This window comes from Atractosteus spatula, chromosome 1, assembly GCF_055471065.1.
Source record: "Atractosteus spatula isolate fAtrSpa1 chromosome 1, fAtrSpa1.hap1, whole genome shotgun sequence".
Classification (NCBI taxonomy): domain Eukaryota; kingdom Metazoa; phylum Chordata; class Actinopteri; order Semionotiformes; family Lepisosteidae; genus Atractosteus; species Atractosteus spatula.
Window position 1 is genome coordinate 67,445,983 of NC_142706.1, and position 24,726 is coordinate 67,470,708.

The following is a 24,726-nucleotide window of genomic DNA, read 5'->3' on the forward strand; positions in this document are numbered from 1 at the left end:
TCCCCAAATCTATTCATAGATCCTGAGACCCCGTTATTATCTATGCTTAGCAATTGCTTTCAAATGCTATGAATTTAGGCTACAAATCAATCATTGGTTTATTTATTTCAAATCACCATTTAAGTTGACCTATGGTAATTATCTTGGTTCTCTGTGGTTTTAATATTCACTGGATTGAAAAGTGTCACAACTCTATGTAGAACTGTACATTTTCAGTGTGTATTTTGTAATTATGTGCCTTCCCTAAAATGGTAAGGATCAGTTGTTTGGGTTTCACTGAAGTATAATGAGCTTGCATTTTAAAGTGCTTTCACAAAAGCAAAATGTAAAATTAAGGAACATCTTTAATTAGGCCAGATTGTACAAGTGGTGTTTAGCTGGCACACCAGTTTGAACACCCATATACTTGCAAAAAGTGTTATGATCTTTAATGACTGTGCGGTCATTAACTCACATCTCCTTTAAAGGTCCTCCTATAGCTCAAAATCTTAGTTCACCAATCTGGGGAAAATGGTTTTGGAAGCTCAGGTCTAGATGGAAGAGAACACACCAACACCTTTTGTAGGAGCAACCTGGTTTTCTTTGGTGCTGGGATGAAGATTATTAATGACCATATCATTAACATTGCAAATAATATTTATCAGGATATCAGTTCAAATACTGTTAAAAGAGTTTAAAAATACTGTTTTTAACAGTTCAAATAACTGTTAAAAAATAAACAACCAGGTATTTGGGAAACTAAAATGTGGCCATCTCTAGGATTAGTGATTAGCATCTCCTGTAAAGTCTGCTCAGAAATTTGATTTTGAGTCAAAATAGCTGCTGAAAACTGAGAAGTGGAGCACCTTATTTCATAAATATAGAATTTTAGTGCTTGCGTTTGTCTTTCACCTTAAATAAGCCTGTGGAAAAGTTATAAGACAAAGTAAAGATGCTTTTATTAAACTTGTTAATTTGTTTGATCAGTGAATCTGCAGATTACCTTTGTTAGATTTCCAAGCAAGGTTGAAAATAGGATGAAGGTGACCCTTCATAGCTTATTCTGAAAATCCATTTGTGAACACTGTTGGTTATAGCCTTGTTCAGTACTATATATGTTTATAATCTGAACACTGACTCCTATATTAAGGTTATGTTAAATAAATACACGGAAGTTGCAGTATAATAGAACATTGATTCTCATACGTCTGTATCGTACATTTCACCCACGAAGGTAACTTGCAGTTACAATTTGCAGACAACTGGTAAAATATATAATCTGCTGTTGCTCACATTTGAGATTCACAGGTCTCTGACTGCTTCAATGGAGGAATACAAAGACATTAAACTTTCAGACATGGTTTGCCACCAAATTATCCATCATATAAGGATGCAGAACCTCCAAATGCATGGGCATTTCACATGTAAACATATGAATTAAAGGCAGAGCTGAGCTCAATCCCAGGTGGCATATTGGAAGAAAATGTGAATCTGATATTAAGGTGAATAGCTTATTTTGTCCTCTGTCAGGTACTCAGTGTAAGCATGTATTGTCAGTATGTAGTTATTGTTATTTACTGCTGGGTCTTTCAAATCCTGTGGATTCCGCATAAATCCTTCCAGCTGTCCTGCTGTGATCCTTATGAGAACTTGCATTGACACATCAATAAATTCCTTTGACAAGGGCGATATGTAAAATCAATATCAGTTTACCAGCTAGGCTTCTCGAGGCTGTCGTGTGAGTTCACCTAAGGCTCCGCACATTTCCCGTAGCTGAGTAATTTGCTAGATTCAAGTATAAAATATGTACAGTACATGCTCTATTGTATTTGGCACCAGGCATGGAATTGTAGAGTTAAGAAGCCTCACACTGGTTTATTCAAACAGCATTATGGACAGTGTACGGTAGAAAACTGCAGAAGAGTTTAAATATTACATAGTTAAATATTTATAAATCAAGACCGAACTTGATTTCATCCTAACAACTGTAGCTCTACAACAGCATAGTACATTTTGCTTTTGTGATTATTTGGATTTTTAATAGGATTTAACTTCACTGAAAGATATCATAATCCATATCTGGAAATCATGTGTAGCGAACTCATAAATAAAAATATGAAATGCTGTAATGGGCAGGACACTGTACAGTTACAACTGAAGAGCATTATACAAAACGGATGGTAATTATCAATAAAAATAATATAATGATCGTAAGAACAATACTCTTCTTCAAAGCATCGAATTCTAAAATATTCACAATTATACAGAGCTTTTAAGGAGACTGAGAATTTCTAAAGTCTTAAAGTAAGCAAGAATTTAAATGATCTCGTAATCAGAGAGATTTAATAACCTATAAGAAAAACTATTTAAAAACTGTAATATTTTAAAAGATGTTTCAACCTGTGTCATAGCCATATCACTATTCACTAGTAATAACACCCAAGAATTAAGTGTACTGTGAGGTTTATGGAGTGTTTTAATCAAAATTTGGCTTAACCTGCTCGACTGAGAGTTAACCTCTTGGCCGCAGGACGAGGAGGCTGGGACCCCCTGCAGAGCGAGAGGTGACCAAGGGGCAGCTGCAGAGGTGGAGATGGGGTGGAGGTGCAGAAAGACGTATACGAGGAGGAGAAGTGGATCATGTGTAGTGTTTTATCATGTTTAGGTGAGGAAATGACATCGGGACTGATTGCGAATTACTGACAGCCGAGTCTGATGGAACTCATCCCTCCCAACCTTTCATTATAAACTCCATCAGTATTTTCTACCACGATGGCGTCTACATTATCCTTTGTTGAACTGTACTGCTGAGATTCGGTTTTGTGTCAATATTATACTCTCCAGCTCTCGACGTTCGTAATAGTCCTCCATAATACAGCTTCAGACATCCAAAAATCACTTGGCTGCTGAGCAGCTACCCTGCAAGGCTAAAATATATTTGAGTTTTTATGATAAACAGGGGACCTATTGGGATGGCTTTATTTTCTACTTCAGGGACTTTCCTGAGCTAAAAGACTTCTGCCATGTATCACAGGTCTGAACATCCTCTTCCTGTTGGCTGTTAGCTTTTTTGCAAGAGCTTCGTTTTGAACGCATGTGACCAGCATACATGCACAGTCTGGCTACGTAGATAATATAGTTGTCAATTTTCTTACCATGTTTTGCCAAAAAAAACAAAGCTGAAAGTTAATTTTTTATTTATTTTGTGACCTCATTAGTTGATTTTTTTTATTACTTCCATGCCACCTTTGCTCTTGCATTCATAAAGAGGTTTTATATCTCATTACAGGGCTGTAATGGGCCTGAAGTCCTTTTTTATTTTTGGATTTTTTGGGGATATTTTGGATAATAACTTTCAGTGGTTAATGTTCTCTTATGATTTGAAAACGTGTCAAGCCATTTAGGATTGAGATGTAATTGTATAGTAAACAACAAACATGTTTGGGTTCTTGCACAAATTGTATGGAACAAGATTTATTTAGTGCCAGAAAGTTCAAACTAACATTATTACTTTAATGTAAGGATATTTAAAGTAATACCAGTACTTACAATAGATACTTTATTGTATGTATTGCTGTATTGTATACCTAACACCAGGCATAGACATAAATGTTCACTGATATTCAATGTATCCAAGTCAGTTGACTTCTGTGGACATTAAGGTTGTTTACAAGAGGGACAAAGTTCAAAATAGCAGTTTTAGGTAGCGTCAAAGAAATGCAAGATATTGTACACATTTTGTGACTTAAACCCCATAGTTAAGCAAATCACTTACTGAGTACAAGGAAACAGTTAACAATTAAAGTTTACAAAGCTATTAAGAATGGAAAAAGACTTATCAATTCAGTTAGATTGTTGCTCTTTAGGACTGGAGTTCAAGAATGCTGTTCTAATCTAAACAGCCAAGATCTGCTAAAATAGAAGACATATAGATAAGACCAGAGCAAAATGCATCAGTTCAAAGTTTTATTATCCCCTAGAGAAAATTTTTGCTCCAACAAAACAGTACAATGAAAACAACAATCACCAAGAAGTTCAGGACACGCAAGATTTCAGTTAATGAGCAATTATTGTATATTGTTTATCGGTAATATTTCAGAGGGGATAAACAATTTCTTAAGTCTATTTCCATTGAACCAAGGGGCATAAAGGTGTCACCAAGATGGTTTACTGTAAATTCACAGAGGAGGAGGTGTGACACACATTTTATAATGCCTTTAGCCTTCTTTAGGACCCTGTGTTTGTAGAGTGGTTGATCTCCAATGATTTGGGTACATACAGCTGTTTGCTAGATTTCACCATGTATTACAATTTGCTGTACTGCTGTTATTAAACCAACAGATAAGACAGCATGTTCAGTCATGTTTAATATTTTTTTGTAAGATAAGTGTTAAAATAGTTCTGTCTACCTTAAAGAACCTAAACCTCCTTACAATGCAAAGTGATCAGTAGATGCTTTCTGGGGGCAAGCACCCTCTTAAAGACATACAATGAGATGCAAAGTCCAGAGACGTTTCTGGTAAGTTAATTTTCAGCATGCTGTGTGTGTGATGATGAAACCTAAAAATACATTCTGCTGTAGTTCTTCTTTTAGTGGAAACTGGGATTATTCTCTTTAGAAACTTCTTTTAAATATTATTCTAAGTACTGAGGATGAAATCCCTTTTCTGTTTGCTCTGCTGTAAGAGTAGTTTTTTGAAGGACAGCATCATATTACAGTACATATGCTGCTACCATGTATTACCAATATAAACATATATTACCAAGAATCAGGATAGGTTATAGGATAATTTGTGGCACCAAACAAAATGAGATGCCAGCTCATTGTTTTATAAGCATAGATTGCTGTTTTATTTGCATAGTAATATTTAGTGGTGTCTGTTAATGTCATATCTGATATTAATGAAGGTTGAGTAGATGTATAACAATTCAATTTAACAATCTTAAAATACTCTTTAGAAAATTATAGTTTACTGCAATTCCTATAAATCCTAAAAGTCTTAAAGTATTGAGCTATGCATAAACTATTGCTGTCAACCTGTCTTTGGTACTTGCTATTACTTTTTAAACAAATATTGAATTTTATTCAGAATCTTGGCATCTTGTGAGATTTCATAACTATGAAATTCGAGGAAACTCAACTACACCAAGACATACCCTTGACTGAAGGAAGGCCTACTGGTATTAATGGCTATGAGCCATAGCTTCAGTCGTAAAAGAGCAGGGGTTTGGAATAGAAGGATATTGAAATGGTATAAGTGATTTTGCAGAATGCTTTGGTAGCCACTAATTCAGTGTAAATGCACTCAAAATTGCTTACATCGAAGAATGTATATAGAATTATGCTAAAAGTCACAGAAAGCTACAATGAAATGTTTGTACACTGCACCTTTATTATTAAGTGTATTCCTTAATTTGCAGCAATTTAGGAGGGAGACAAATTACATTTGTCTTTATTTGTCACTGCAGCAGTACATTAAAGGCTTTTTATACAATGTGTGGCACTAATTGGGGAAATGCTTTGTTTTTCATCAATTTTAAGCATATTAGTTGCTTGACTTTGTGAAGAGTTTTACTCTCCAAGACAGGGATTCAGTCCAATAACCTGCTGCTTGTAAGTCAGAAAGCTACAGTATGCGTCTGCCAAAGAGGAAATTCCCAGTTAACTGGCCTCACCACGAATGTCTTACAAGTATACCTGCTGTTTCTCTTGCATATGTGCAAAATTGACCCAGCCACTTACTGTTCGGCTGCCAAGGAGCCAAGGCGAGACATACATAGAATTTTTTTATGGAAGTTTTGCCAAATAACTTGTTGGTAACAGATCAGACATTGCTGTGTTCCTGCTAAAGAAGGGACTATCAGTTACTGAGTTTGTAATCAGTGTCTTTTTAGACAGAAAGACATGCTGCAGGCCTTTGTGGCCAGAAAATTACAAAATTAATACAGAATTAAATTTGTCAGTGTTCCTGTGTTGTTTTTATTTGACTATGCAGTCAGAAATAAAAAATCATGTTAATAATCAAGTCATTTAGATTTATGTCACTCAGATCCCAGATCTCAGATCAAGAAACCTAGCAGAAATCACACTAAGACTGTGATAAATGGCTGTGAAAAAAACAGCTGAATACAGTCAAGTAGAAAATTGTCTGAGAGTGCATTGACTGTAAGAAGTACAGAAGAAGCGGCAGTCTGGTGTAATGAACATAAACAGGAACTCAGGAGGTTAAGGAATCGTATACTGACCCTGAAACTGGAAGTGTGCTGCTCCAGCTATTGAAAAAGTATTGACTTCTCTCGTAATGTAAACTAAATGTGCTGAAGGAGAAACTTGGCAATTGTATTGTATTGATAGATTAGTACTTAACCTAAGGTCAACTAAGTACTGTGGTAGATTATTAAAAAACCTGAAGGAGTTTCTTGCTGTTATTGTATGTCAAACTGTGAGGAACAATTAAAATTCATATTTGGATACATTTCTGAAAAAACTAAAACATTTAAAGATACGTTTTATTTAGTGAAAACAAAAAGTGTATCAAAGGATGTACCTTTTGCTGATGCAAGACGTTTGCTGATGGAAATGCTGAACTGTGTTTTGATGTGGAATATTTGAAAAGATTCAAACAATCCACATCAAACACATTATTATTATATAACTTTATAAACAAAGACCTGCAGGGTTACTATATAACAATTTATTCTGTGATATTTTATTATACTATACTGACTTTATATTTATTTTACAAATGTCTACATCTAGTACTTAGTATTGATATATATGGAATTGTAATCGGGGGAAAAAAAGGAAATTCTGAACTGCAAGCTGAACTGTAATGTCTGACGGGTGAGGAGACTTCTAACTCTTGTATTAGGGCTTATCGTTTTGATATTTTAATGTACAAGAATCTACTGGTTTGTTCTTCGGCTTAACCTAGGCTTTTAATTGCAGTTACGGATTTGTAGTTCCTGTCCTCTGTATTGTTTTTGCTCACACTTATGTCTGTCAAACTTGAAAAATAAAGTCCCAAGATAGAAGGATAATTCTAATCACATGGTGCTGGTGTGTTGTGGTGGTTTTAAAGACCAATAAGGACTCGTCTCGGGTCTTCAGTACTATCATTTTGTTTTAGGTTCAAATATTCTCTGAGGAAAAAAGTAATCTAAAATGTTGAAGGGGCAAAAACAGCTTTAAAAAAGAAAAAAAGTTAAGTGGAAAAAATGATGAGGTTCTTCCCCAGATCCACATTATTCCGACCAGTTATTATCCAAACCAGAGAAAAACAAAAACTCTGCTTAAATGTCAAAGGCTTTTCACGAAAGGACTCCTAATGTCCCGAGGTAGGTTGGGTTTACCTACTGTACTGTACGTCCACGATATCCTCACCCGCAGACACCTGCACCATTTCCTTCAACCTCTCTTCCACACCGAAGATCACTTTCTGTTTCTTCCCTCCCATTTGCGTGTTTTTATATCCTCACTACGCAATATCCTCGCCCGTGTGGACTTTAAAATCCTCATGCTCACCTATAAGGCTCTGCATGGCTTGGCACCTCAGTACCTGTCTGAGCTATTATCGCCCTACTCCCCACCTCAGAACCTTCGCTTCTCTAATTCTGCTCTCCTTACTGTCCCCAGAGCCCGTCTACATTCTATGGGTGACAGGGCCTTCTCCTGTTATGCCCCCAGGCTCTAGAACTCTCTGCCCAAGGATATCAAGAGAGTCACCTTCTCTAAACTCCTTCAAATCCAGACTCAAAACCTTCTTCTTTAGAAGAGCCTTTACTCAACTGGTTCCAGTCTTTACCCTCTACTCCTACAATACTTACAATACTACAGTACCACCATCCACGATCTCCTCTGTGTATTGTAATTTGTGTTTTATCTTGTGTATTCTTCTTATTGTTGTTGTCATTCTATAAAGTGCTTTGAGAAGCCACCTTTAAAGGCACTATATAAAATAAAGTATATTATTATTATTATTATTATTATTATTATTACGCGACCATCTATCTTCATACTTACGGTTTTAAAGGTGTTGAAGTGAAGACTGCTGCAAAGTAACTAAAAATAAGTAGTAAACTATGAAAAAGTTTCACTCATTTCCAATGCAGATAAAGAATCTTCCCTGTCAGATTACTTCAGTTACCCACAAGACATTATTGTGTACATCACCTTCTCAGAAGACAAGACAACCATTTGGGAACCTAGAACAAGGTAGCATCTGATTTGCCTGGTTCCTTTAAATAGCAAGCCTGAAAGAATATTAGAAAGATTGGCCAAGAAAGCTGATAATAATTGTTTATCTGCAACTGCCTTTCACGGGAAAGGGCAATGAGTGAGGGAAGAATGTGTCAGTTCTGTGCTGGGTAGTTTTACAAGAAAAAATCTGTGTTTTACAAAAGATTCAGTCAGTCAACTGTTTAGCTTAGCTGTTTTTATAATACATGTACTTGCTTATGTAAAAGCCTGCTGTTATCACTCTCGGGTATTTTTTCCTGTAGAACCATGGCATCATATGGTATAAAGTATGTACCATATGATATATGAGATCTTTTTATTATTAAACAAATATTTTTGTTAAATAAATTAGAATTGTAAATCATAGCATCAGTGTTCTCTATACCAGATGCTTAAATGAGTGAGCTGCCACATTTTGTGCCCTAGTTTTCTTCTTGGGAAGATTTTGTTGTCACAGTGATTAGTTATCTTCTACAACCTGCTGAGCTGTTGTAGGTGTTTAATTATAGATTCATCAGTATTCTCAACCAGACAAATAGTGGAAAGTATAGTTAGTCATTAGGTAAGAAATGACTACTGCTGCCCACTCAAACCTCTGATAACGAGGTCAGATATTTAGCGTTAGAGCCGTCCTGTGAAAATCATTAATTCCCAGTTGATCATTTTTTATGTGTATCATTCAATTATATGACATAACTGAAATACATATACTGTATATAAAATATATATTACATGAAATAACCCGACCCTGTCCAAAATGTGTATTTTCCTTGCTTTCAGACGTTAACAGATTACAGAGGTCTTTAGCAAAATTAACTTTACACACATTTTAATTACCCAAGCATTACAGTTTCATAAACATTTACTGTAATAGTCTCTTGTTCAAGTAAATATTTTATAATTTTTCTAAAGATTACAAAACTGTAAATTCCTTAGCTCCATAATAATGATAATTAAATTAAGAATGTTTGAAATGTGTTATTAATTTATTCAGCTGATGCTTACAGTATGTCCAAAGCAATACAGAGCTCCTAACCACTCTTTCACACTGCTGTCTAAATTTGCAGTTATTGAGCTGTTAAGATTGTATGATAGGTGATTTCTAGTACACTAGAAATTGGTTAATTGGTTCATTAGTCTAGATCAAAGAACTCCTGGAGATAGGAACTGGAGAGATACCTTTTTCAACACAGGATCCTGACAATTGAGGGAAACTAGGGCTTGCCTTCTGATCTCCTTTCCTTATCAGTTTGCTAAATAATCATCAAATCCCTGCTGGAGAAAAATGTTTATTGCAGCAAATTACTTTGGCTGGAAAACATAATTTTGGGTTTAAACAGATTTAAAATATCTCAAGGCTGTTTTAAAAAGTGGGGTTTCATTTGAGTTGACTTGGTTGCACTGTCTGAGCTATTTGCATTTTGAAATGGCTCAAGGATGTTAATCTTCAGAATCAACAGTGGAACAGGAACCAGTAGATGCTGGGTAAACTTCCTGGAAGTCCAATTATAAACTGAGATCAGGGGGCCCTTTTTTTACACAAAGGGTTGTGGGAGTCTGGAACAAATTACCAGCTCATGTTGTTGAGGCTGACACACTGGGTGCTTTCAATAAACATTTGGATGAGATCCACAGATCAGTTATGTACAAGCAACTAAATGAGTTAGATAGTCCAAATTGCCCGCTGTCATGTGTAATTGTTTTTGTAAATCATATGTTCTTATAAATCAAAGCAGCCCGATAAATAAAAATGCAGACTATAGTATTGTCCTTAATACAGTCTAACATTTTAGTTTTCACTATAAAATAGCATTAAAAATACACTTTATTTTATTGTGGCTTGAAAAGGTTGTTTTGCTTTATTTTTTGTATATGCATTCATTGTTCTTCATAATAAAGTAGATTCCCTTTTCCATCATTTTGTTTTTGGTGTTGTAGAAAATTATCGGATAGTGAAAGGTGAATGAGAAATGATACAGACAGTGTTGTATGTCTTGCCAGCCTTTATTAAACATGACATTATGCCTGTCTGCAGAGCTAATTGTAAACAGCTGGAAGGGTGAGCCCTCTCATAGCAAACAATATGAAAAAAACTCAGCCTGTCAAAACATGCCTTCGAAAATCAAAATCATTTGACAAGGCATTCGCTTTCCACTTGCAGTCCAAGTAAATCTGATTCAAAGCGTACTCTTGAAACTCATTATGCATAAAAACTAAGAAGTATTTTTTACAGTTGCAAGATTTTTTTTAGATCTATACTACTATTACTTTGCAGGAAGCAGTTTTTTATTAAATATTTTAAGTGTAAAATGCTGATGTACGTTATTTTGACAGGGTGTTTTTGTTACCACGGGGATGAGAAAACATTCATAGTTTCAGAGTTTGCTAAGTGGTTTGTTTTAATTCCAAGACGTTTATGACCGGATTTTTCAACTGATATGTCTGTTATCATCTGACATCTTTTAATCCAGAGTAGATCACATTTCCTTCTGAATCATGCACTCATAAAAGGTGCTTTCACCTTAATCTGTCAGACTTTTTTGCAATTTGCATCCATTTCACTTCATTAAAAAAATGGATGTCATTGAGATTATTGCAGCATTGGGATGTGCACTTTTCTCATGTAACAAATATTGATAAATGCAGTTGATTTTCTACCATGGCCTGGTCACCGAGGCAGCTTTGTCTATGGCAACACATGACTGACAGCTGTTTCCACTGTGTCTGTCTCTCAGTGTGGGGTCACATGCGCAGGAAAATCACAGTTGGTAATGTAGCAACATGCAGGCAACGGACTGATAGGATCCAGCAGCAGCCTTTCCTTTATTGCCCTGAAATAATGGAAAACGGTGAAGCCAAACCACTCTGCTGCTGCAATAATGGCAGAAGATTTGCTGAAAGAAAAAAACCACAGAAGTTGAAAAATCAAACCTTTGAAGTTTAAAGCTCGGTAATTGCAAAACAGAAATATATTGCTTTTCTACTGTCCCAAGAAATCATTTGTCCCAAGAAATCACTGTGTTGCACACAGAGTTCTAATATGATAAGTAGTGTATGTAAGGACTTTCAAAATAATAACACATATAGTATAGCTTAATTGTAAGCTATTCTCATTTCATGATCACAAATACATATTTCTTAACCTTAAAGTAAAAATAATTTTTCACTTTGCCGTCCCAATAGCTTTGGAGGATACTGTAACACCAGCCAAAGAGGAATTTACAGTAGTATAACTGGAATTGCTTTTATTTTAGGATAAGTAGAACTTTGCCCTTAAATTACTTAAGAAAGGGTTAGGCTGCTCCAGGTTTGCATGTCTGCCCATTCGTTTTTCTAGCTGCTTCATCCAGTTCAAGGTTGTGGGGGAGACAGAGCCTGTCCCAGCAAGTAACACGCACAAGGCAGGAACAGCCTAGTCCGTTTCAAGGGCGACACAGAAACAGAGACGCACCAATTAACTTACGAGTATGTCTTTGGACTGTGAGAGGAAACTTGTGCAAAACTGAGGAGAACATACAAACTCCACACAGATAGTACCCACGTCGGGAATTGAACCCAGGGTCCGAGCGCTGTAACCACTGCGCCTCTTTGCTTGACTTCTTCATGCTGTGTCCTGAGATTTGTTAGCAACTTTCTTATTTTGAATGGGGCAGCGTAGCATGGAGGGTTAGTCTTTTTTAACTCATTTATAACTGGCAGGCCGTGGGTTCAGATCTCAGATCTAAAATGTACACAGTAAATAATATATAAACTCAAAATTAATATTATATTCAGAGGAAAGGAAAACTTCTGGGAGTAAAAAACAAGCTTGAGGTAATATTGTTTATCCGAAATGTTTTTTCTACTGTATATATTTGATATTTACCTAACCTCTGGGTTCCTGAGCTCCAGTGCCAAAAAAACAAACTTTGGTTTATTTGACTGATCATATCTTAAATTTAAAAAAAATCTGGAAAAGTGTGTTCTATTGACAACTAATTTTTCTCTGGTTCCTGGAGGATATTGGGGGTGATTATTATATATTCTTACGTGAATTTATTAAAATGTGAAAATCTGTCTCCATTGTTTTAATGCTTTTTACAGTTTATTTCCTCTGTTAAAAACTAGTATTAAAATGACATTGATATTCTTCCTTTGAATTAATATTTTTAAGTTAATTAAAATTAATTAATCCTCTGGAAGGTTATTAGACCTTGTATTTTTGTTTTAGACAGTCACTTGTCTTGCCAAACTTTAGTTTAGGACTAATTTGATTTGTTTTTTATCAGGTGGAACATTGTTTTAATTTATAATAGAATACTTCCAACTAAGTCAACTTTTAAAATAGTTTTAAATAAAGTCACAGCTCCAACATCAAATCGAGCTATATATTATTTAATTATAAGAAAGTGTGCACTTTAGATAATTAAATTATTACAGACGTTATATAAGATTAAAGGCAAAACACTTTTCATGAATCATTTGTCCCTAAATAAAATGCAGGCAAAGTTCTGATGATACTTAAACTGCGACAAAAGGTACAATACTATTAGTATTAAATCAAGAAGGAAAATGATTTAACTTAAAGCAGTTTTTTTTCTGTTAACCCTCACAACAGACCCATGACGGCATAATCTCAGCCCTTGGCTTTGATTTATTATAATTTTTGTCCCTAAACCTCATTGCACGGTGGGTTGAAACCAGGGGCTCTGTTACTGTATTGTTAACTGCAGTATACCGTAATTCTGTAAAACACTGTGTGGCAAACAGCTGCAAAGGCACTATAGCAAATAAAAGATTGATACTCCATAAATTAATTATGATAATGTTGTAGATTTTGTTGATACTTTTGATGATGACTGGGGAGCTGAGTATTATAAATATAGCTACTACTGTTAATAATAAGTGCACAGAAAGTGTCTGGAAGTCTTTAAATCAGTGTTCTATAACCCATATATAGGTACTGTGTATTATAAGTGACCTGTTTTTAAAAAGTGACAATGCTGGTAAAGCACTGATGAGTTCAGCAGGTAATATATCTAATTAAGAGACCTCTGGTCCATGTGGTGTGAAGAATATTCACGTTTTGTTCACATTTAGATGATCTCTAAATTGCTTAATTCAACAAATGACCTATTTAGTTGGTCACAAACAAATTGTTCTAAGTTTGTAAAACTTGATTATTTAATAGTGGCTCTTAAAACCTGCTGGGTTTTGGCTCTCCAGGACCAGAGTTCTTGCCTTTGCACTTAGTAAAATGTATTTAAAGTAACTTAATAATTGATATAATAATTTGTTTTCTCAGTGATTTTGAATTTAGCTGTGCTGTGGAAAAGCCTAGGGTGGCTATGCCATCTTTCCCTTGTTTAGTAAGAAAAGAGGAATAACAATGACCATGGGACCAAGATAGCTTTCTTACAGAGATATGTGAAATATATAGGAATATATACAATATACTATATATATGATGTATGTATATATGAAAATCTAAATGAATGCAATATATTATACTTCGAAATAAGCACAAATCTATTGCAAAAGGCACCCAGGACATACTGTATGAATATAAAAATCATGATTTCCTTAAGAAAACGATTTAAATATTTTTAATTGAGTCAGTTTCCATATATTCTCATATTTGGTGTTCCCTTTTGCTAGCACGTTTTTGAGGGTACAGGGTTTGAATGGTTTAGTAATCAGTTTTTCTTTCGTCCAAGTAATCCCCTAGTGAGAGGGACAGGACATGTAATGAGAAACTTTCGTGTCCCTTTTTTCATGGCCTACATTGTCTGAAGTAGGTCCACATGCCCATACTACTCGGTCAATTACTGTAAGTCCACTGCAGAGACATTTGCACGGTTATACCGTGAATCATACAGATCCAGGATTGTGCTCCAGAACAAAATATGATAGTGAAGTAGCACAGGATATGAAAACACACTTGAAGTCTGACTCATGTGTAATATAATTGTCTATTATTCTGTAGGGTAACTACTGTATAGGACCTTAATTTGTGAGTCTTCTGCTTCCATAGCTCCTAATGCAGCTAGTAGCTAATATATTTTTAGAAAGTAGTGCAATGCAAAAAAATACAGAGAGATTAGGAAAAATACTGATATTAAGTTTGTGAATCTGTAAGGAACTTTGATTGTAGAGGTCTTATTTCATGATGTCCCGTCTTTATTAAAGATGTTTTACAATAGAGATGTGATTGCATTTGTCACCGTTAGAAAATGAAGAAAAGATGAAGAAAAGATTGGGGAAAATTGGAATTCCGTAATTCTTGTTTTTAGTAAGTAGTGGTCACCTTCTACTTTTGTTTTTTCTTTGTAGGAAAGTGACAACTTGTGGTGGGATGCCTTTGCAACAGAGTTTTTCGAAGACGATGCCACATTAACTCTTTCATTCTGCTTGGAAGATGGACCAAAGAGATACAGTAAGGGATCATGAGTTTCTGCATCTGAAGTTTCTGACCAAGCTGAGCACAAATAGGAGAGAGCTTTTCTGTTACACTAAAGAGCAACAGCATGATTTAAAAATACAAAAAGAAAATTATATACAGTAGCTTTTTGAATGGATAGTTTCTAGAACAGTTCTCTCTGTTTTGTCCTTCTTGTAATTCCCTTTTGTATCTATCAATTCAGACATTTGAGGGGCTCTTGGCCACTTGAAATAGTGTTTTAAATCTAAGGTGAAAGAAGCAATAGAGGCATGTTAGTACCATGAGTACATTTGCTCTTTTTCACAGTGCAGACATCTTTTGGATCGTGATCAAACAATAGTCGTGATTTTGTTGCTTTTTTCCAGCACAGGTTGCTCTTTTACCAGCAGAAGTTTAATAAATTACATTTCTTACATTTTTTTAAGACTGTGTCGCAGCCACACGTTAAGTAAGACTATGGCAGAAGGTCTCCTAACAGGATAGGTTTTTCACAGTTTGTGTTTCATATTGTGGCTGTAGCACAAGCAGTAAGCCATGATATCTGGGCATTTGTTGTGTGCTGGAGGTTTTTGCCAAGGTGATTATGGAGTAGAATGCAGAGAGAGCTAAAGGGATCAAACCACAGCAGAGCACTTGTGAGGCTTTTTTTCACAGATCTGTTTTCCTTTCAATTGTTTTGTGCAGTCTGATAAAAGGCGCTCCACACAGGATCTGCCAGACCCAGATTTGACTAACACAATCTTCAAAATTCAGCATGAACTAGCACAGCTGTGTGCACAGTGAAATAGGGAAGATGATACTGTAACATTCAGTATTTTGAGATCCATCAAATGCACAGTTTTCATATTATGTGAATTGTAATTTCTCATATATTGTATTTTTTGCAGTTGAGTTACTTTATATATACTATATATAATATACTATTATGTTTTATAATAATTTTCTAATTGTTTTGTGAATATAATACATTATGCTTCATAACATGAAAGAAAGTAGATTAATATTTTGTACATTTATAGTTCATATGATGATCATTGTGTCCAGCAACTGTATCACCCTGCAGCTCTCAACTAGTAGCCCACTGAAGCTAAGCAGGTGTGAGCCTGGTCTGTACCTTTGATGGGAGACTCCTGGGAAGCTATTGCTGCTGCTGGGAGTGGTGTTAGTGGGACCAGAGGGGGGCGCCCACCCCGTGGTCTGTGTGGTTCCTAATGTCCCAGTATAGTGGCGGGGACACTATACTGTAAAAAGGCACCGTCTTTCAGATGAAACGTTAAACCGAGGTCCTGACTCTCACAAGTTCTCCAGGCATTTCTTGATAAGAGTAGAGAGTTATCACAGTGTCCAGGCCAAGTTTCCCCCCTCGGCCTTTACCGTGACCTCCAAATTGTCCCCATGTATGACTGGCTTGCACTTGCCCTGTGATGGACTGGCGCCCCGTCCAGGGTGTACCCTGCCTTGCGCTCGTTGCTTGCAGGGTAGGCTCCGGCTTCACGCGACACCGTATGGTACAGTATAAAGCGGTTTGGCAAAACATGATAATGATAATCACATGATAATCATTAACAAGAAGCAACAAAACACATTTTCGTCTTCTTCTGAGTCCCCTCCTTTGCTAAAAATGTATTGTCCATGGGAATAAAGCAATAATTGCTTTACTTCTTAGGAAGAAATTGTTATTTCTTAGATTTGTATACGATTCTTTCTTTTTTTATTCCTATAATGGCAGCAGGACATAAGATAAGCTCTATTACTCGACAGCACAGCAGTACTTAAGATAGATTCTTGTGGAAAACGGGTTGGTGATAGGAATATCTGAGCTATAAATGGCAAAAACTGTCAGAGCTTTACTGTGTGGTCATACAGATGCAGAGGCTTTAAAGGGATGATACTCAAGCAAAGCAAAATTTGATCCTCACGAGAGGGCTGTGCTCTAACTTCCTTAGTATTTCTTCGTATCACAAAACTAAAACCCTTAGATGCACGGACAAAAGTTTGTAAGACACTCCACAGCTCTTGGTTTGTGAATCTGTAAAATGCTGATGTGATGAGTAAGAAAAAAATAGTTTAAACTTGTGTATGCTAATATTATTATTATTATTATAATTAATAATAATAATTCACCTCCCTTCTCCACCTTCTATCTTTAATTCTTCCTTTTCCTTTTTATCTCCCCTACCTCTTTCTATGCCCTAATCTTCCCCCTCTCACCCCTCCAAGCTATAGTTTCTTTATACTGTTACATAGATATTATGTCTATTTATATATAAATATTTACTATTTGTAAATATCAGTTTACAAAACTGCCACAGTTAATCAGTTAATGATGTAAGTGGATTAAAATACTGCATCTTTTGTACATGAACAAATTTAAATGAAAGGAGTATGCAGATGTTTCACAACTATAATGGATACACACAGAGCATATGAGATTCATAGATTTTTAAAAGGCCTTTGAAAAGCATATGCCATATACTGTAAGATGAGGGTAATGTAATTAGTGGAGTACCACAGGAATCTGTACTAGGACCTCTCCTAAATCTGAAGGATTAATGAACAGTGTAGAAGCAACAATTGAAATTGGACACAAGAACCATACTAAGACGTTTCAAACACCTGGCAGATGACATTGAGGGTAGACAAGTGCAGGATTTTGCATGTGTATAGTAAATTCAAAAACAATTAATACAAAATGAGAAACACTGGGCTATAAGAGACTACTTATAAGTGTAGTGTAGAGTGCAAATCAAGGATTGTTATGTAGACATTGTTTAATTAACAGATTTAAAGAACTAAACATTTTGAACAGAGAAGACTAAAAAGTCACCTGATACAAGTATTCAAAATCCTCAGAGGTATAGACAAAGTCAGTGCACTTGAATTATTCAAAATGAATAGTGAAACACAAACCAGAGGACACAAGTGGAAACTACATAAAAGTGTATTTCAAACTGAGAGCAGGAACTACTTCTTTACCTAAAGAGTAGTGGGAGTATGGAACAAGCTACCCAGCCTTGTCGTTGAAGCTGGAAATCTGGTTTCCCTCAAAAAAATGGCTGGATGAGATCCTTTGTATCCTTTCTTGTGCTCTTATCTGATGTCATCCAAGTCATTTCCACTAATGTCCGGTTACAAATTATCTCGATGACACTAAACCACATTCCCAGAGTGTGTTGCATGTTAACTGTGAATTGACATTTAACAGTAGAGTGAGATGGTTTTCCTAAAAAGCTCCTAAATTTAAATTTTAAGGTCCTTCAGAGATATTTTAGTTGTATGTGAGTAAGAGAAGGCACACAATGGAACCAATTGGACATATGCTTGATGGCACCATTTCAGTTAAAATTATTATAATTAAATAACCAATATTGTAACTTCTTGTAAAGACATATGCAGCATTGTTTCCAAACATGAAACAGCTCCATTAATTATTGATCACCTTTGTCCTTTTATTTTATGATAACATTTCCTCTTCTATCCCCCATAGGGAGCAAAGTATTCATAAATCATATTAAATGTAATACTTGCTTGCTAAGTAACACAGCTTGATAAAAAGCTCACAATAATTAAATTATTTTAATTAACATACAGTATACCAACTGTGTTGATACTTCTTATGCAGAGCAACTAACAACTGATTCACCTACAATGCATTTTTAAAAAAAAACATTTACAATCTTGTCTGTTACGTTCTTGGAAACAATGGAAAGTATTGTTTGCAGTAGGAACCTAAACATTTTTTACCCTTTTAATGATAGTGTGAGATAGACTTGAAATGAAATTGTGTGAAATAAATGTCTCTGGAGCTGTTAATGTTGGAACACTGTAGGATCTTGTGTATAGATGTATTCTCAAATATACTGTATTCTCTGCATGGTATTTCCAGAGATAGGTTTGAAGGAATTAAAGCTTCTATCATGAAATATGTATACTCAGCATCAAAAGAAAAGAACAATATCACTTTTACCTGCAATTAATTATTGAAGAAAAGTAATATTTTCGTAATTATGTAAAAAGTAGTGGTCTCATATTTTGTTGAGTAGATATGACATCATCAGAATGTGGTATTCTAAGTCTGCAATAGATGTCACAGGAAAGCTGTGTGTGTGGCTGCAGGTGGAATCCATAGAAGCTACATACAGAATCTGTGACACAAGCTTTGCATTAGGGTGCAGTTATGTCTTATGTCTCTTTGAGAGCCTGGGTAAGCATGTACAGTAACCGTTCACAGGGCTCTGAGCCCTGCTGCACGAGCAGCATGAAAACGTGAGTTTACCTGCTGGAATGTTGCCATATCAGGATGAGCCACAGGAAAGACAGCAGTTGGGCTCCTAGGACTAGACTGAGGTAGTGCCGTGCAGTCAGGTTGCCGTCAATGACTGCAAGTGGAATTCTGTAGCAGATGTACTCCTACCCAGCCCAGCACTCTCGGACCTCCCCAGCGATCGAGCGTAACATTCTGCATGCCTGTGCCACGCCCGTTGACGCCCGACAAGGACGTTTACACAAAACTTTGATTCATCTCTAAGGAGGACTTGGATAGACATAGAGTGACAGTGCGCTGACTTAGTGAAGCTTCCAAAACAAGAGTAATGGCATGAAGTCGTCGATCTCGTTCAAGAAGGGTCCTTTCTGTGTTCTTTCGCAATTTCCTTCAAGCCCAACATTCAGCAAGTTAAACCTTCTCATTCCAATGTCCCAATCAACTGTATTACTAAAGAAGTGATTTAGTACTCATGTAACCAAGTCACTCGTGTATTACTCTGTCATGAATGCTCAACTAATACAAAATAATGTCAAAAAACATTTAATCAATATCCAGAATCTGTTTATTTTTTCTAAAACAATGCATACATATTGGAACTGCCATAACTTCACCTATCCCACTAATGCTTACCTAACCTTAAGCACAGTACCAGTAATATTATAATATTGTATAGCATACAAAGGATGCAAAATTTCATTTTAAGATTTCAAACATTTTTTTATCAAGCTTACATTTAAAAAAAAAACATTTGTTTGGTTATCCAGCAATTTGCCATGTTACTTAGCCATCAGTTTGAATTAGTTGCACCATGCATTTGGAATTTGTTTGTTAAAGTCTTGGTCTTTTCCAAGGTTCCAGTCATGTTCAGGGAGCAGTAAATGAGCACAAAATCAACAGACACACACATAAAACTTAAGGAGGAAAGGGGTTTACATGCAGTACCCCTAGTAAACCTTCTAGAAATCAGTTGAGACCCCCAAGACGCAATAGCAAATATAATGTAATGCAGACGGGTAATACCAATTTTATGGTATATGATTTAGTACTTTGCACATGAATCACAGAATATAAATAAATCTCATGTTTATATCTGAGCAGCCGACGGTGCACGAGTTGCATTATTGTGTAAATACTGTTGCATTAAATCTGAAGTGGAGTTTAGAGTAGCAGCATTTACATTGTCAGATAAAAGTGGCAGGCCTCCTGATTGTATCCATTTGCAAGTCATGATTTATATTTCGCAGAACACAGGACTGGTTTATTTCTGCCTTTTAACTTTGAGGTCTGAAAAGTGGCTTTGATGTGTTTGTTATTCGCCGAGATATAGTAGGTACATCAGCAGCGCTGAAATTACACCCTGTAGTGGCATCAGGAACAACTGATCTGCCCTGATTAGGGTCAGTCAACTTGTCAGATATCAGATTTTGTAGCTATGTTATCACTTCAGAAGGCACAGATAGATCAGCGCAAAAGCAATTAATGTCCACTTAGATCAGCTGCAGTTGTGTTTCTGGTGAATAGTGTTATACATGAGGGAATTTGTCAGAGGTTGAAATACATCTTCTGTGTTTGAAAAGGTACATTCTTCATGTACAGCCCATTTTGTTTCCTTGAATACCTGTTCATTCTGGCTTTATTGATATCACTGCACTGCTGGGATAGAACTCAGGTGTAATTATTTTTCTCTCCTAACCTCCTTAGCATTCACATGCCTTTTAAAGGCAAATAGGTCAGTTACGAGTGGTACATGGTGTCATTCATCAACATTTTTTTAACGCTAGTGAGCCAATGCCTGAGAACAACACAGTCCTCAGTTTCAGACAAGACTGCACTGCTCTGGTCATGATGATTGGAAAAGTTTACTCCCTGTGTGAACAAGCTGAAAGCACAATTGCAACAGGCGGGGAAAAAAGTCACTCAAATTACAGAACAGTTTGAATGACGTTTTCCGCGGGTGGCCTGTATGAGGGCTGGAAGGTGTTGTCACTATAAGCTATCTCACCATGGCTCTTGCCTGCATCTGGTACAAACACAGGCTGGTGAAGGTTCAGACACAGTAATGCAGTGTTCGGACTGCAGAAGGGGTGGTGAACTAAGCGGTTACCAAGCGGCAGTGTGCTGCAGACCGCGCCAGGCCGAATGCGTTGACGTGAGGCAGTAGTGCGGCCGGGCGCTGTGGGCGGCTGTGGAGGGTTAGTGGCTGGAAGCCAAGTGCGGGGTCTTCGGGGGGGGGGGGGGGCTCAGCGGGAGCTCGCCGAGGAAAGACACAGCAAAGGGGAGCGAGGATAAGAGTTCAGGTCCCCTACAGAAGAGCGAAATATTTTGTCTTGACTGCCCAACCTGAGCTGCTTCCAGATCGATCTGCTAGTCACTCCCCCTCACGTGGGTAGGCATTTCTCTGTTGGAAGGGAACTGTTGGTGACCCTAACTGTAAAACCATTACCATTGGTACCATACTATTAAAAAGTATTTTTGTGATCTCTTGAATGTTTCTGTGTTTTCAGACCAGCAGTAGACCAGTATAATGCACTTGAACGAATTTGCGCCTGTTTTGATTTATGTTAGGTTTTTTCTTTGATCTTTTGACCTTTTGACTTTTTTATACTAACAACTAATTGATTTTCCTTGAATGGTAGCATATTAAAAGGTCATAGAAAGCATCTTAGTTGAAATAGGAATCTCATTTTGGACTACAAGATGTTGACTGATTTGCTAACTAATAATGATGATAATTCCTTACACTTATACAGCGCTCCACTCACAGCAGTTTACAGGTAATGGGGACTCCCCTCCACCACCACCAGTGTGTAGCCCCACCTGGATGATGCGACAGCAGCCATAGTGCACCAGAATGCTCCCCACACACCAGCTATCAGTGGGGAGGAGAACAGAGTTATGAAGCCAGTTCATAGATGGGGATTATTAGGAGGCCATGATTGGGAAAGGCCAATGGAAAATTTGGCCAGGATGCCGGAGTAACACCCCTACTCTTTTCAAGAAACACCCTGGGATTTTTAATGACCACAGAGAGCCAGGACCTCGATTTTACATCTCATCCGAAGGATGGTCGCTTAATTTCTTGCTAAGAAAAAAAGGTGAGGTGTGTTTTAAAGTGCTGTGATTTTTCCAGCTCTCTGTTTTGAGTGTAAGGGGTGATAGAGAAGGGAGAACTTCATTTTTGTGTGACAGTGCTTTTATTTCAGTTCATATCACAATGATTTTTGAGACAGATTTGATTCCTTGACATGCCTTTTGTTTTTTATAAAACTCAATATGTTACCCACATACTTCTTTCTCACGTTGATTAGCATGAGATCTAAATCAGTTATATTTTTTCAAATTAAGACTTTTGAAATTGATTTTCAATTTTTAAGATGTTTTCATTCAAAATGTGCATTTTACAAAGTCCTCTTCAGAACCACTGGGTAAATCAGAATGTATTCTGTGTCATACAAATACATTCACATAAAGTTCTATTTACTTGGACATAGTGCACAAGATCTGAAATTGTGGGCCAGCCAAACAAAACAGTTTATTTAAAAAGGTGATGGATAAAATGCATTTAAAAAATGTACTTTTTTGACTGCAGATATCATTGGTAGTCTGCTATATACACTACAACCATCTGGTTACTAGTTTTGATCATTATTTGTTTGGCATCTGTTGAGTTCAGTAATATTATGTCAGGAGGCGTTAGAAGAAATTAATAAATTAATGAAATATAATTGTTTTTGAAGTTTTTTTTAAACATATTGAAATAATTACATGGCAATTTAGTAAGCAGTGAGTCCTCTATTTATGTAGGCTCAAGCTATTCAACAATGACAATAACAATGAGGTAATCTAATTTAGATGTGTGTCTACATTACAATGAACCTACATCTGTTAGTGGAGTTTATTGATTTAAGATTTGAATGCATGTTGTAGAAAACTCAGGACATGCCATTATAGACAATACATGAGGTTTTTAATGGATGTTCAAACATTCTGTGTTGACCACCAGTGCTAGACCCTAACTAAATGGATAACTTGATAAGACAGAACAACATTTCTGGGTCAGTGTAGTGCAACAATGTAAATATTGAATTAAAGTAACATTTATATATAATGCTTTAGATATTATATATAAAATTCAATAATTTTATATTGACAGATTAACCTGCATTGAAACACCATACAATGCTAAACTCTTTCTAAACCTCAGAAAAAAAGATGGTTTTCTTAAACAACATTGTAACTATGTGAAATGAACACAAAAATGATCGCTTTGATTAAACAGAATTATAAATTCAGATTGGTGACATACATGCAAAAAACAGAAGTCATAAGCAAGATAAAACCCAAAATTCACACCAGGAAAAAAATTTACATTGCACACAGAGCTGGGAAGGCTCAGTTGAATTGCATTTCTGTCCTACTTTCTGAAGAATCAAAATTCAATTCATAATACTCCTAGCAACCTCAGAACTGGCCATAGAGACCAACACTAACTAACTGTAGAAGAGCAGATATGCTTCTGGTCACAAAGGCACAATATCAAACAGGAACACACCTGTAATAAAAGCCCCCGATGAAATAATTCCTTAACTAATCTCCCACAAAGGAAGTAGTTTAGAGCTATAGGGTTCAATACGTAATTACCAGAAAAATGTCATTTTTATGAAACCATACAGCAATAGAAAAGGGTATCTAGAATCTACACAATGATTATCACAGTAAAGTGCTTTCACAATCTTGTAAAGAGCACCCAATAAACATCACCGATCTAACAGGCAATAAATCCATTTTATTAATTTGAAAAATCCAAAATATGCGATTAAAAATTGCAATTAAACTTAGTGTCAAGAAGTAGTGTTTGCCACAAGTATACTGTGTGTATATATTCACAGGCCCTTGCTTTGTGGAAGCCCTAGGCGACATCTGGCAAAGGGGCCCCTCCAGATCACAATTTTACACATACACAACTATTTGCTCCCCCCAGAGCTATTTTACTGTTTAGAAAAATGAAATTAATTAAATACATTTTCATTTAGAAACTAGAAAAATGTTATTAACCAGCTTTGAAGAATGCATAATAAATAACTACCAAACAAGAACAAGAAGCACACATTTTACAAAGATAACATGGATTTTAATTTTTAAAAGTAATAATGTGAAACTTGAAGCTGTTGAACTTCTAGTAAAACACCTTACGGTGAAGATGAGTCATTTACTACATTGAGTGAAATAAACCACTACACTTACATTCACAACTAATAAGATCCTAACTTATAACTAGCAACCTTTAACAGCCTATATTAGCACGGCAGCAACAGAAGGAGCTGCTGGATGGAATTTTTTACTTCCGTTTGATTAAAAAAATATGTTGAGTTGCACATTGATGGGGCGCACTGGTGGCTCTGGGGCCCTAAACAGTTGCCTAGTTCGCCTAAGCCAAGGGCTGGCACTGTGTATTCATATGCAATAGTAGAAATGATTCTGAGAAGCAAAATGGGTGTGAATGAATCCCAACACACGATGGGAATATCAGCCGATATGTAAAAATGAATTGCGCCATATTACAGTCATCTTACTGTACACTGTACTGTATAGGCATGTCCTGAAATCCGACACAAGTGCAGTTGTAAGATACAAAATAAGTGTTTTTATTTACAGTGCAGAAAAGACCCAAAACTCTTCTCTCTGAGCTTCGCACTAACTGATTTCTCTGCAGTTCCTCACTACTCACACCGGGCACCTAAATTTAAAATGATTTGACACAAAATCGTGTGCAAGTGGTCACATCACTGCTGTCTTAGTTTTAATACGTTTCCACTGTTT

The 24,726-nt window shown here is 36.2% G+C and overlaps 1 protein-coding gene across 5 annotated transcripts in view; it reads left to right on the forward strand.

The window, feature by feature from the left end:
- ldb2a (LIM domain binding 2a) overlaps positions 1–24,726 on the forward strand; it is a 119,887-nt gene that overhangs the window by 25,580 nt on the left and 69,581 nt on the right. For all 5 annotated transcript variants that reach the window (XM_088917858.1, XM_088917875.1, XM_088917866.1 and 2 more), the window contains exon 2: positions 14,531–14,633. In XM_088917858.1, the coding sequence (XP_088773984.1) occupies positions 14,531–14,633 (103 nt within the window). The remainder of the gene's footprint in view (positions 1–14,530; positions 14,634–24,726) is intronic.